This window comes from Rhamphochromis sp. 'chilingali', assembly GCF_963969265.1.
Source record: "Rhamphochromis sp. 'chilingali' genome assembly, chromosome: 7".
Classification (NCBI taxonomy): domain Eukaryota; kingdom Metazoa; phylum Chordata; class Actinopteri; order Cichliformes; family Cichlidae; genus Rhamphochromis; species Rhamphochromis sp. 'chilingali'.
Window position 1 is genome coordinate 1,729,911 of NC_137934.1, and position 11,795 is coordinate 1,741,705.

At 43.2% G+C, this 11,795-nt stretch overlaps 2 protein-coding genes and 1 long non-coding RNA gene across 6 annotated transcripts in view; 1 reads left to right on the forward strand and 2 right to left on the reverse strand.

Annotated features, from left to right (window-relative positions):
• The window catches only part of csnk1g2b (casein kinase 1, gamma 2b), a 42,475-nt gene extending 40,013 nt beyond the window's left edge, over window positions 1-2,462 (reverse strand). The window contains exon 1 of one of the 4 annotated variants that reach the window (XM_080887663.1): window positions 2,284-2,462. The gene's annotated coding sequence lies outside the window, so the exon portion shown is untranslated. Of the gene's footprint in view, window positions 1-2,041; window positions 2,151-2,283 lie in introns of those variants that run through there. The other 3 variants (XM_080887662.1, XM_080887660.1, XM_080887661.1) reach the window with 3 other exon arrangements.
• Window positions 1,148-4,182, forward strand: LOC308400154. The gene is made up of 3 exons (XR_013972327.1): window positions 1,148-1,631; window positions 3,702-3,935; window positions 4,047-4,182. It is a non-coding gene; the product is annotated as an uncharacterized lncRNA (long non-coding RNA).
• dmbx2 (diencephalon/mesencephalon homeobox 2) lies at window positions 3,247-6,331 on the reverse strand. Its single transcript, XM_080887664.1, has 4 exons — window positions 5,830-6,331; window positions 5,005-5,177; window positions 4,369-4,544; window positions 3,247-4,233 (listed from the first exon to the last, which is right to left on the reverse strand). The coding sequence occupies exons 1-4, from the start codon at window positions 5,886-5,888 to the stop codon at window positions 3,751-3,753; spliced, it is 891 nt and encodes a 296-aa protein (XP_080743790.1). The 5' UTR covers window positions 5,889-6,331; the 3' UTR covers window positions 3,247-3,750.
• Window positions 6,332-11,795: the final 5,464 nt, after the last annotated feature.

Below are 11,795 nucleotides of genomic sequence, written 5' to 3' on the forward strand. Positions count from 1 at the left end.
AAATGAGATCTTTATGCAGACTGACGCAAAGCAAATTCAATAAAGGAATCAATACGAGGAGAACTGTTGACCTCAGACATGAGAAATTACAGATAAAATATTCTAAAAGAAACCATGTAACAATGTGCTGTGTGTTTATAATGAAGACCAACATAGCTAATACTGCTAAATAACCATCTTGTTGTCGTCTTTCACAACCACACGCAGGCGTCTCTGCACAGAGCCACTCCGTCATGTCCATGATCTAAGATGTTGCTGAAGAGAGCAGGTAATGCAGGCGCTAGCTTGGGGCAGCTACTCTTTCCTATGGAAAGGCACTTACACAGATCAATGACTGCTGTAATGCTTCATCTAATCACAACATTTGCATCACTGGACAACATTATTGGAAAGATTCAGAAACAGTCTAGTCCACAGCTAGCTCAGCCGTGTCTGACCATCACAAGATAAAAAACACAGTATCATCAGCTAGAAGTTTGCTAGGGATGAGCAAGTAATTTTTTGTGTTTAAATACGTCTTTACTACAACGACACATTTGTCAAAGTGACTCTGGCCAATGCAGAATTCATTCCAAAGACTACAATGAGAAAAACAAAGCACTATATTATATATATATACCTAGGTTGCTTTGCATATGGTGACACTTACTACAGGAATTGTGGCGAAACTAACCTTGCCGGTCACGAGATAAGATGAACACTATGTGACGGAGTAAAACTTATCAGCTTGTGCATGCCAAAAGATGACAGCAGCTCCTGGAATGGTAGAGTGCATTATGCGAGGCACTTCATTTTTCAAGCTGCCGGAGGCCAATACACTATCAACACATTTAAAAATAACAACATGATGTAAGGACATTGGGCAAGTATGGGAATATTTCTGAAAAACACCAATGACCTCAGTATCTTGCTGTCTTGGTTAACTTTCCGTAGGCTGCCCATGTTTTCAGTCTGTCCCATTTAAGGAAGTGGTGCATTGTTTTTCCCATGACAGCTATTTGACATAACTATAGAGTTGTTAAAAACATGCAAAGCGAACAGCGACATATTTCACGTATCGAGAAGGTATTTGGAAGCACAAAGACAGTCCATTTATGAATGATCCCCCTCCAAAAGAAACCTCCCTAAGCCAGATAATGTCCCTAAGGCCAGTTTCATAAAGCTAACTAGCAATAACACTAGCAGGACCGTTTCAAACCGTGTAAATACGAACACAAACACCCACAGAAAATACCCCAAAATGCAAATGAGCAGCGGTAACCAAACCGGAATGGCAAATTTTCCCTCGTCACTTACCTTCCTTTTTTAGCTTAGGTTAATGATAGCTAGTTGCTAAGTTGCTACTGTCTTAACAGCTGTCATTTAGCGTTAGTTTCGGACAACCCAAAGACTCGCTTTCTATACTTGTTAGCCGATTTGTTTCCCCATAAAGAACGATAGATGGAAAACGCCGTTTTAAAAAAGTGAATACCGTCGGTATGAGCTTTAAGAAAGGCTCTGTAACATTACACTTGCTGGCTCGGCGGGCAAGGCCAGATACTCTAAAGCTATCGTAGCGCTGGCTAGGAAGCCCGAGTTAGCTTGACATCCTTCAGTCGTAGCTAGCTTGACTATTTAATTAAGAATTAACGGTAAGTGAATGTAAACATTTAATTTCAAGTTGTAGTTAAGCCAACATGTCACACAGTTGAATTAAGGTAACCTAGCTCGTACCTGCCAAAAACACCGATCCTCTTGGCCCAACGTCTGCTTTAAAAAAAAAAAAAAAACCCAGCCGACGATGTAACGCTAGCCAATTTGTTAACAACACAGTATCACAACAACACGGGCTACCTGTTAGCAAACACATTCAAATTAAATAAGTCGAAGCCTTACAGAGAATCAAATATTCATTGACTGACATTTCCTGAGCTACATATACGTGGCTAGTTAGTAAATGCTTAATAACCGAAAAATAACGTCCCAAGCGAGGCTGTTACAAATATTATCGACTGAAAAAAATACTATAATATAACTATATATATATATCTCTCTGAGTCACCTCATAATGTCGCTTTTATGTTAGTTCAGATAACAGCTACAGCCATTACCCGGACCACTGCCGGGCAACTCCTTAATCCTAAACAAGCGAATGCACACCAACGGCAGCCCGGGATCTCTTACCGCTTAGCTCTCAAGCTAGTCATTTAGCAAGCTAGCACGCCAGGCACGTTAATAAACTGCGTTGCGGCTTTTTGAAAAACAGCCGCTGGGAATGAAGCCCTGTCACGGAAGAATGGTTACCTTTAAATGTTAGCTATCGAAACGCAGTCGAAGTCATGGTTCTGCGTTCGTCGCTATCTTCCTCGTCTGGTGCCTCTTATCCTCAAGTTGCTATGATTTCACTGTTGTCTCTTTAAGCCTCCCTTAACTGCACAGCGTCACCCGGGCTCACGCCACACGGCGCTACGCTGGAAAACCGGCGCAACCGCTTTGGTGAATAACCAGAAACATCAGGCGATCGTAGCTCCCCGACTACGTGCTCCAGACCAGACCGGTTGCTTTTGATTGACACATGTGCACCACCGGTAAAACTGAAACTAACATGCTGCAAGTGTAGAGCTGCTCAGCCCGGCGAACATCTACTACTACCGTCCTTTTAAAACGTACTAGTACTGATACTACACTGTAATTTACAGTGTAGTACTAACCCTTTTACAGTCTGTAAAAATACTCCTTTACAGATAAACAGGGAGCATATAGTTGAAGCATACATTAGGTTGTAAAAGTCCTTCAAGCTTTTCAGTCCGTTGTGACTGAGGCAATAACGCAATGGTAATAATAATAATGATAATTGGTACTAATTATTGTTATTAATAATTAATTCATGTCAAACATCACTTAGATTTTAAAATATTTTAATGAAAAAAAGACAAATATACAATTTTACTAACTGTATGTACAATTTACAACAGTTTACAATAATTACAACATATTTCCTGAATTATGGGATAATTTACATGTAAGTGACTGAAACTGTCTAGTAAAGGTAGTGGAGTGAAAAGTGCTGAAAATCTTGGATCAGAAGTTAAAAGTTACATAAAATCCTCACAGTACGAATACCTCAAAGTGAGCTGGTATTTGTACTTGCTTCTTTTTTTCTTTTCTTTTTTAAATACCACTGGAAATATCAGAGTTTTAACTTCCTTTCCAAAATGTCTGAGTAGGTTCTCAGTCACCCAGGCCATTGTAGTCTAAGGTGCTTGGAAAGAAAAGCGACTGGACTTCTTTAAGTTTCCTGAAGACGTTTCACTTCTCAGCTGTGAATCTTCTTTAGTTCAGAAAGAGCTTAAAGAAGTCCAGTTGCTTTTCTTTCCAAGCTGCTCACACTTCATTTCCAACAGTTCCACTGTTTTCCTGGCTATGGTCTATACCATAATCCTCTCTTGAAAGAGAACTCTGAGTCTAAAATAAATAATAGAAAGAGCAGGTGCCAGTGATTTTATTTAACATTTCTATGCTTCAGTGCTCAGTTACAAAATGACTTTTCCCAAATGCTTTTGCTATGTTTTTTAATTGTCTACCCCTAATCCTAGTACTTAGCAGTGTAACAAGCTATATAGCGCTGAGCAGATTAGGAAAAATGAACTGTGAAAGTACATAGTGTTAAATCATTTTATGCAGACAGGTGAAACTCACAGAATATAAACATATACTTTCAGCAGGTTTCAGGTTTGTCTCTCACAGGACTGCTTCAGGGGTCCACATCACTTACAGCCCCAGATGCGGATGTTGCACTGCTTTACTAGAGCAAGGAGTCTGAAGGGAGACGCTACAGTTTTTTGTAAGTGACAATGTAGGAATCCCGAGGGTGGAGCTGTGCTGCTGTATGACGGGCCAGAACACCGGAGGGAAGGCGAGCTCAGTGGACAGCACTCCTACAACTGGCTGGTGAGGTGTGTGACTATAACACTCTCCTGCCATGAAGGGGAAAAGTGGAGGAGAGGGAAGTCGTAGGGGGCACTGTGAGGTGTCAGAGTCTAAATCCCTGCTTTTGGTCACATCAGGAGGAGGAGGCGCTGATGGGATGCTCCTGTCACCGCATGATAAGGTGATGTCCTGTTTGTCTCTAGCCTTGATGTCCTCGTGTCCTGCTTTGCTGTGATGTGGAGCTTCCTCCAGACTCTGGTCTCTGGACAGAGGGGAGCATCGTTGACCTTTACGAAACTTTGCCCTCCTGTTCTTGAACCACACCTGGATGAGGAAGACAGGACGACCGATGCGCCACAAATAAGTGAGGTGTTTTAACACTATTAAAGCTTAATGCAGTGACCCTCAAAGTTAAACATGCATTTTTATTTTAAGATTATACTTGAGGTGTGCTCTCACCTGAATGCGAGCCTCGGGCAGGTTTATACAAACAGCCAGCCTCTCTCTCATGCCAACATCTGGGTACTGCGTCTGCTGGAAGGCTTTCTCCAGGGCCTGCAGCTGCGACACTGTGAATGCAGTGCGGCTGCGGCGCTGCTTCTGCTGGTTGCCATAGCGAGCCTCGAGGATGAGCTCTGGCAGGAAGAAAATGGGAGCAGCACATCACTTCAGGCACGTTTTCAGCAACTTACAGAGGATCAACAAAAATGTCAACAATATCAAAAGGACAACAACAGTCACTTAAACCAGGAATAATTCTTAAGCACCATGTTTAAATGGGTCACTATGAGTTTGGGATGGAATTCACTGTGTTTTCTGTACTGGACAAACATATCTTTTTCTCACACTGTACAAATATTTAAACAAATAGCACTATAAAATATACTTATATTGATGTTTGTGTAAATATTACATTATAAAGATTACATTATAATCATGCAGCAACGAGACTGCTTCCCTGAGGCTCAATATCGGTCATAATTTGTGTTATTAATCTGAAAGTAACTGTAGTTATTGATATATGCTGTGCTGTAAAAGATTAATGTACATTGTGAGAAAAAGAAAAAAGTAATCCCACCGTGGTGACTGACCCACCTGCCAGCCTCTCCGCCACAGTGAGTGTGTGCACTGTGGGACCTGCTGCAGAGTATGCGTGGTATTGCTCCGCCATCTGGTGGCGCAGGTCCACCAGCATGGAGTTAACTCCGTGGAAGGGGTACACGCCGCCGCTGGACGTCCCGCAGAAATTCAAGGAGTTCATGCTGAACCTGAAGAAACAGAGAGACTTCATTACCTTCAAGATTGTGCGTTTTTCCCCTTTACTGTGGTATCGATACAATAACTGCCCACCGAAGCGAAGTTAAGATTAATCGAAAATCCAGAGTTTAAGTCTCCACATCACCGCCAGCTCCTCTCCAAACGAATTAACTACTAATTAAATGGGAACACGGTGACACTTGTCTTATTATAAATTAATAAAAGACCATATTATTTTTTTATTGTAATAAAATCTGAGCGAGAATGAGCATAAACTCTATTGATATAAACTCCACTGATTTCTCTGAAATGACGTCATTATTTACGCTGGTGTAACAGAATCTGAAGTTCTGTGCGTAAACGGGTCAAAGTAGATAAAACGGTATAATTGCCTCTTTCGATAATAGTGATATCAGTGTGAACGGATCTAGGATCACGTCTGCACTCGTGGGTTATCACTTCTGCTTCTGCTTTAGAGCTATTTCTGTTTTGACTGCCGTTTAACTCGCAGTTTAGAGCTCAAAAGTCTTAGTTCGTAAATTCAGTGATATCATCACGCAGCCAGGAAGCTAAACTAGAATAGTAAGTTGCTATCCGGGTTAAGACGTTACTCAAATCTCCTCCTTTCTTTTATTTAAGTTTTAAAAGTGTGCGTGTTTTTACCTGATACTCGAATCCAAAGCAGAACCGTGAGATCCAGCTCCAAGTGCGTCTTTACGCATGCACACAGGTCGGCCAGTAAACGGTAGTCCAGGTTTTTTTAGTCCAATTTGGGCCTTATATCCTCGCAGAGCAGCGCTCTTTGTCGTGGCATGGGCTTAATTCTCCCAAACCATTCTCACCCACGGCTATTTAAGAAGCGTTTACCCAGGCTCCCCTCAGCCATTAGCCAATAGAAAGAAAGGTATTAGCCGGGATTAGGTGGGATGAGGGGAGAGAGGGGGGATGCGAGGAGCTCAAGTTTTTGAAACTATTGAACTTGAGAGATTTATGCCAAGGATCTCCCTATAAGAGCGCGTTTCATTCCCTCCCTTTAAAACAATTAAAACAATGTGGTCGGCTAATCTCCGAGGCAGGGCAGATTAAAATAACAGCCTTTGATTGTCCTCTCCTTCTCGGTCCCTCTTTCTCCCATACCGCTGGTTTTGACAGTCTCCCCCTCGGAGGGGGTTTTCTCTAAGGGTTTGTTTTGCTAACAGGGACCATATTTTGCCTATGAACTGTCACAATGTGAAGTTAATCTGAACCCTACTCTGCGAGAACAATTTATAAGCTCCAGCTGAGCTAAATTAGAAGTCCTCTCAGGGACACAAGACCAAATCAAGGACTGCATCAAATCACCAGAAAGAATAAAGTCCTCCAGCACCAAATGACCAGTGTGGAGCCAGAATACTTTCATCGCCATCACTTCTGGTGGACTTTTTTAAAACCATGTCTAGTTTAACAGCAAACACTTTGAAGTATTTCCACTTTTGTTTTCAGCTCATGGTGTCACGTTTGGACTCTCAAGGCTTAGAAAGAAGACACGCTGATGCTCATTTCTGCAAAGAACTCATAAAACAAAATTTCTGAGACTTCAGTTCTGGCAAAGCTCCAAAAACACTGGATGCCCTCATGTCCCAGAATGCATCTCTTTGGTGTCTTCATCACACTTTATCTGCATCCCTGTTCTTTCACCTCCAGCTTATAATCAGGTTTTCTGTCACAAGTTTGTCATTTCAAACCAAACTGGACAGTTTTATAATGAGACAACACCTCATTAGGAAACTTCACAACAGCGTATCAGAGCCCAGATTCTTGGGATGAATGCTGACCTAACAATTTAGTACGGGAGAAGACGTTTCAGAACTGTTTGTGTCAGTGTAAAAAAAAATCCAGGTTTCTCCGTATACTCATACTCCAATGACCAAGAAAAAGAAAAAGGAAGATATTTCTTTTGTTTTAAAGCCCAAAATGCAAAATTCATTTCTACAAAACAAACTACAGTCTTTATTCTTGGATTGAAAACAACGTTAACAATGAGTAAAACGAGGAAACCTCATCAGACGAGATCTTCTTCCAGGTTAAACAGAGATTTAACGGTGCTGAAAGAGTTAATAGAGTTTATCCCTTAAACCTATTCCACAGTAAAGTGGACAGATACAGTGAGGCTAATAAGTCTGTGTTTTCAGCAATGACTGTGTGGATACTTGATGCTTGATGCAGTCTGAAGAGTGTGTCCTGCACCGCAGACTGTTCATTTAGAAATGAAGCAAAGACCTGCATCAAACATGTTTTGATGGCAAAACAAGTCCAAAAATCGGTTGTAGGTAAGAAAATTGCTCACATTTGTGTTGATACTCAACAATAAAACACCTGAGCTGCCCCCCTGCTGGTCCCATGCCGTGTACTTGAGGGTTGACCACGGTTCACTTCACTTGTTTCCCATTCAAACACAATCAACTGCTTAGACTTCCAAAATATGTGAAAATGTTTGTGCTCCTCTCTTCCCTGTGTTTTTCCCTCTTCTCCTTTCACTGTTCTTGGCTGTCAGGCTATATTAGTGTCCGATAGAAATAAGTCATTTAGAAGAGGCTCTGTCAGCCAGCCCCTCAGCCCCACTAAAAGCTCCAGGATTAGGTCCCGGAGGCCTTTGTCTCCACAGCCCGCAGGATTAGGGGAGATTTACTGCGAGGAGAGAAAAAAAGTAGTTATTTCATGGCACTTTCATGATGAAACCTGGCCAAAGCTGTGTTGGCTGGGGGGATTAGAGGCACACAAAGAGTGTGCTTGTGTGTGACCCTCCCCATCCCAGAGCAGCCACCACCGACTCACTCACGAGCCCCCCTCGCTTGCCCACCCACCCCCACTCCGGTTCATTTCCCCCTTCTGCGGGCCGGCAGGGCTCGTCCGGGTTCACCACCTACCCATCGACACAAGCGAGGCGCTTCATTTAGCGTCTTTAAACTCTCAACACCCAGTGACCTTTAACCGACGCTGTCGCCGTATTTCATCTGTGTTTATGTGAATGCTGTCTGAGAGAGGGTACCGTCCCATCACCGAGGTAAAAACTGCTTTTGCCTCGAGGACCGGAGTGCAGAGGTAAATGAGAAGTTAGTGGATTTCAGCTCCTCCTGTAGAGTTTAAGACCACTTAAGAGGAGTTATCCTGCTCTTAGAGGATCCACTTACACATGTGTGGATTACGGCGAATAGAAGACAAAAGGCCGAGTCACGGCACTGACAACAGCCTCATCGCCGAGCAGGTGTTATGCAGGTTTAATAACTGTTGTCACATAGCAGAGGGAATTACAGGGACCTTGCTGCTCTGCTCCCAATAAGAAAATGATGGTGTGAACGGTTTACAGTTTCCATCCTGCTCGGTGTCACCAAACATGACATTAGTGCTCGTACATACTTCACACGCTGCTTCAAACACACAGCAGGCTGTGTGTGTTAGTCAGGGGATAAGTCAATTCAGACAAAGCTAATAAGTCAGCCTTTACTAGGAGGTGTTAATGGTAGCGGTTAATATTCGCTTTAGAAATCATTAACAGGAACAACTTTTTGGGTGTGGAGAAAATGACATAATCCATGGTTTAAAGCCAAGAATGTTCAAAGAGAAAAACTTTTGAATATAACTTATTAAACCAGCCAGTGCTCCCCTTAAAGTTCAAAATGTGGGTCCTTCACCAGTGAGAGTGCAGTCTCATCAGGACTGGTCCTCCAAACCAGCTGTGAGGTCCCAAATCCTGTTTTTAACTTGTGCATCTCAAATCAAATCAAATCAAATCACTTTTATTGTCACATCACATGTGCAGGTACATCTTAGTTGAGTTTAGGGGGGAAACCTGTGAGCCTCCCACCGACAAACTGTCAAATATTTTGCAGAAAAAAACAAAACTAGAGTAAATGATCTCGGCTTTTGATCGATTTCAGGCGTGCGCTCGCCTCCTGCTTGTTTTGGTTTTGGAGCCGTGCTTTTCGTCATCTTCTGCTTCTTTTTATTTGGTCAGTAAGATGTTAATGCCTCCTGTTTAACAGATGTTTTATATAGTGGCCCAGTCTTTCTTTAATTGCTTATCAATAGTACTAATTTGTATTGACAAGGGCCTGTCAGGACGGGACCTTTGTAGTTGTCAGTTATCTTAAAGGACGGCCCCCTCGGACACCGAATGGATCGATTGGCGCGCAAAATACAATTGGGAGGCCTTTTGAAGGGGGGGTAAGAGTCCGGGAGCATGTGTGCAGAAGAAGGGAGAGCAGAGGATCTAAAGACTTCTGCACAACACTCGGGGGAATCGATAGGGCCCGCTGGCCTTTGACCTGAGGGGGGACTGGGAGAGCGGCGGCGGCGGGTCGGTCGGTCCTCTTAAGTCCCTGTGAGTGCCAGGATCACGCTGAGGCCTGACACTGACTATGACACTCGGGGCTTAGAGTGACATTGACCTGGCTGCAAACACACACGAAAAGCTCAAATATACACACTGCGGCTCAGAAAAGGCAGTGAGGAGATGAGTTATGACAGCTACAAGCAAACTTTCACACACACTAAGAAATCCAGCAGACCTGAATAACTTCTGCTTTACAACAATTAAAGTGCAATTCGAGTCCCGTTATCTTACTGTGATGTCCTCTGCAGCCCCTGGGAGCACGGTAATAAGCAGCCACACCAGCTGATCAATAAGGGGCTCAGTAAAGATCAGTCTCCTAATTGGAGCTATAGATTAAAGACAGGCAGGGAGGGACGGGCAGCTGTGTGTGTCCCCGGGGTCAAGGGCACCCGCAGCATGCTACACAGGGGAGCAGGGGTGAAGTCAGACCAACAGAGGGGAAACTCAGTGGGTCTTAAACCCAGTGACAATAAAATCTGTGTAAATAGTGATTTTGCTGCACTTTTAAAGGAGTTTGAAGCCCGTACGCACCAATGAGGAGCGAATACTTTACACAGGCAACCGCTGCTAAAGAAGTCCAGAGAGTGAGTGACCTGATGGAGGAACAGGGGGAGCAGCGTGCTTGTGTAGACCATTTATGAAGTTTTAATGTAGTCTAGGACAGGGATGTCAAACAGAAGGCTTGTGGGCCCGAAGTGGCCCAGTAAAGACTCCAATCCGGCCTCCTCGAAGGCTTTGAGAAATACGAAGGAAGGCATAGATTTGGAATTTTTAACTGTATTTTTTTTATAGGTTTTACAGCTGCTGTTGCAATAAATATGATACCAAAGTAGTTAAGTGTAAAAGCCAGGTATTTGAACTATTTACAATTGAACCTTTTTTGGTGGTTCCACAGTAAAAGCAAAAAATTTAATAAATGAAAAATCAGCATATAATAATAATAATGGATTGGATTTATATAGCGCTTTTCAAGGCACCCAAAGCGCTTTACAATGCCACTATTCATTCACTCTCACATTCACACACTGGTGGAGGCAGCTACATATTAATAAAAACCTTGTGTTTTATAAATACAAGGCAGCCTCAGCAATGAAAAACCCAGATGTGCTGTTGAAATTGAACTTTTGTTCTTGTATTAAGACATCTCAGGATTCAATGCTTAGTTAAAGGTCTTGCACTGGTCTGGTCCATGATGTGAAAAGATTTTGACATCCCTGCTCCAAAGTCTCCATTTGTGCGCATGTTTTCTCGTTCCTCTTTTTCCCCGAGGTCAGTCTTTTCCATTTAACCATCCACCCTCCTTTTTTCCTCTGTGTTGCCAGTATGTTTGGGATCTTTCTCACTAATATTTTTGAAGTTCTGATTTGTGCATCTAACCAAACGAGACATCCGAGTGTGTCAGTTTTTGTACATCGATGATGAAAGTGATCGCTATTTACAGCCTACGAGCACTTGGCTCCAGGTTGCACCATGGAAGCAAAGGTCCACGAGCAAAGCTGTAGCAGCTCAATCATTTATTGTTAACGACTTATCGATTACAGACTCGATAAACTCCAACGTCAGTTTTAAGTCCATGCACGATGTGGGCAGTAAAGTGTTCCTTTGCTCCTCTCAGAGATAATGCAGCCCTCCGTCGCTCAGCATGTGGTCACTTTTGGGGTCCCGGCCTGCAGCTTCCCCCTCCTCCCACCACCACCAGTCAAAGGTGATCACGGGGGACAGAGAAAGAGAGGCACTGATCGAATTTGATAATGAAGACGACCCCTCTAAGCTGCTTTGCTCCACATGTTCGAAATCTCTGGAACACTCAATAAACACTAGGAAGGCCCCTCCCTGTCACTGGAACATTGTGTAGGTATTGATCCCTGCTAACTGGCTCTTTTAATACCTGGGGTCCGTGGCCCGGCCTGGGGAAATGCATACTGACATGTGACGGGAGGAGCTTAATAGGCAAACACACTGAAGAAAGGATGGGCCTCACAGTTTAGCATTTCTCTCTTATCTTTTTTTTTTTTTTTTACGATTTACACATCTGCTGGAGAGAGGAGAGTTTAAACCGGCTGCACCTGCTGTTTTAAAGGGACATATAGCCTGCAAGAGGCCCGGGCCTGTCCCGAGAAAAAGCTGTCACACTGTCACAAAGCATTTGTGCAGCTGCGGTGGAAGAAGTCCTCTGATCTGAACAACGGCAGAGACCCACGACAAGTTAAAAGTCCAGAGCGGCAAGAATTCAGCAAGAATCTGCAAAATCTAAAGT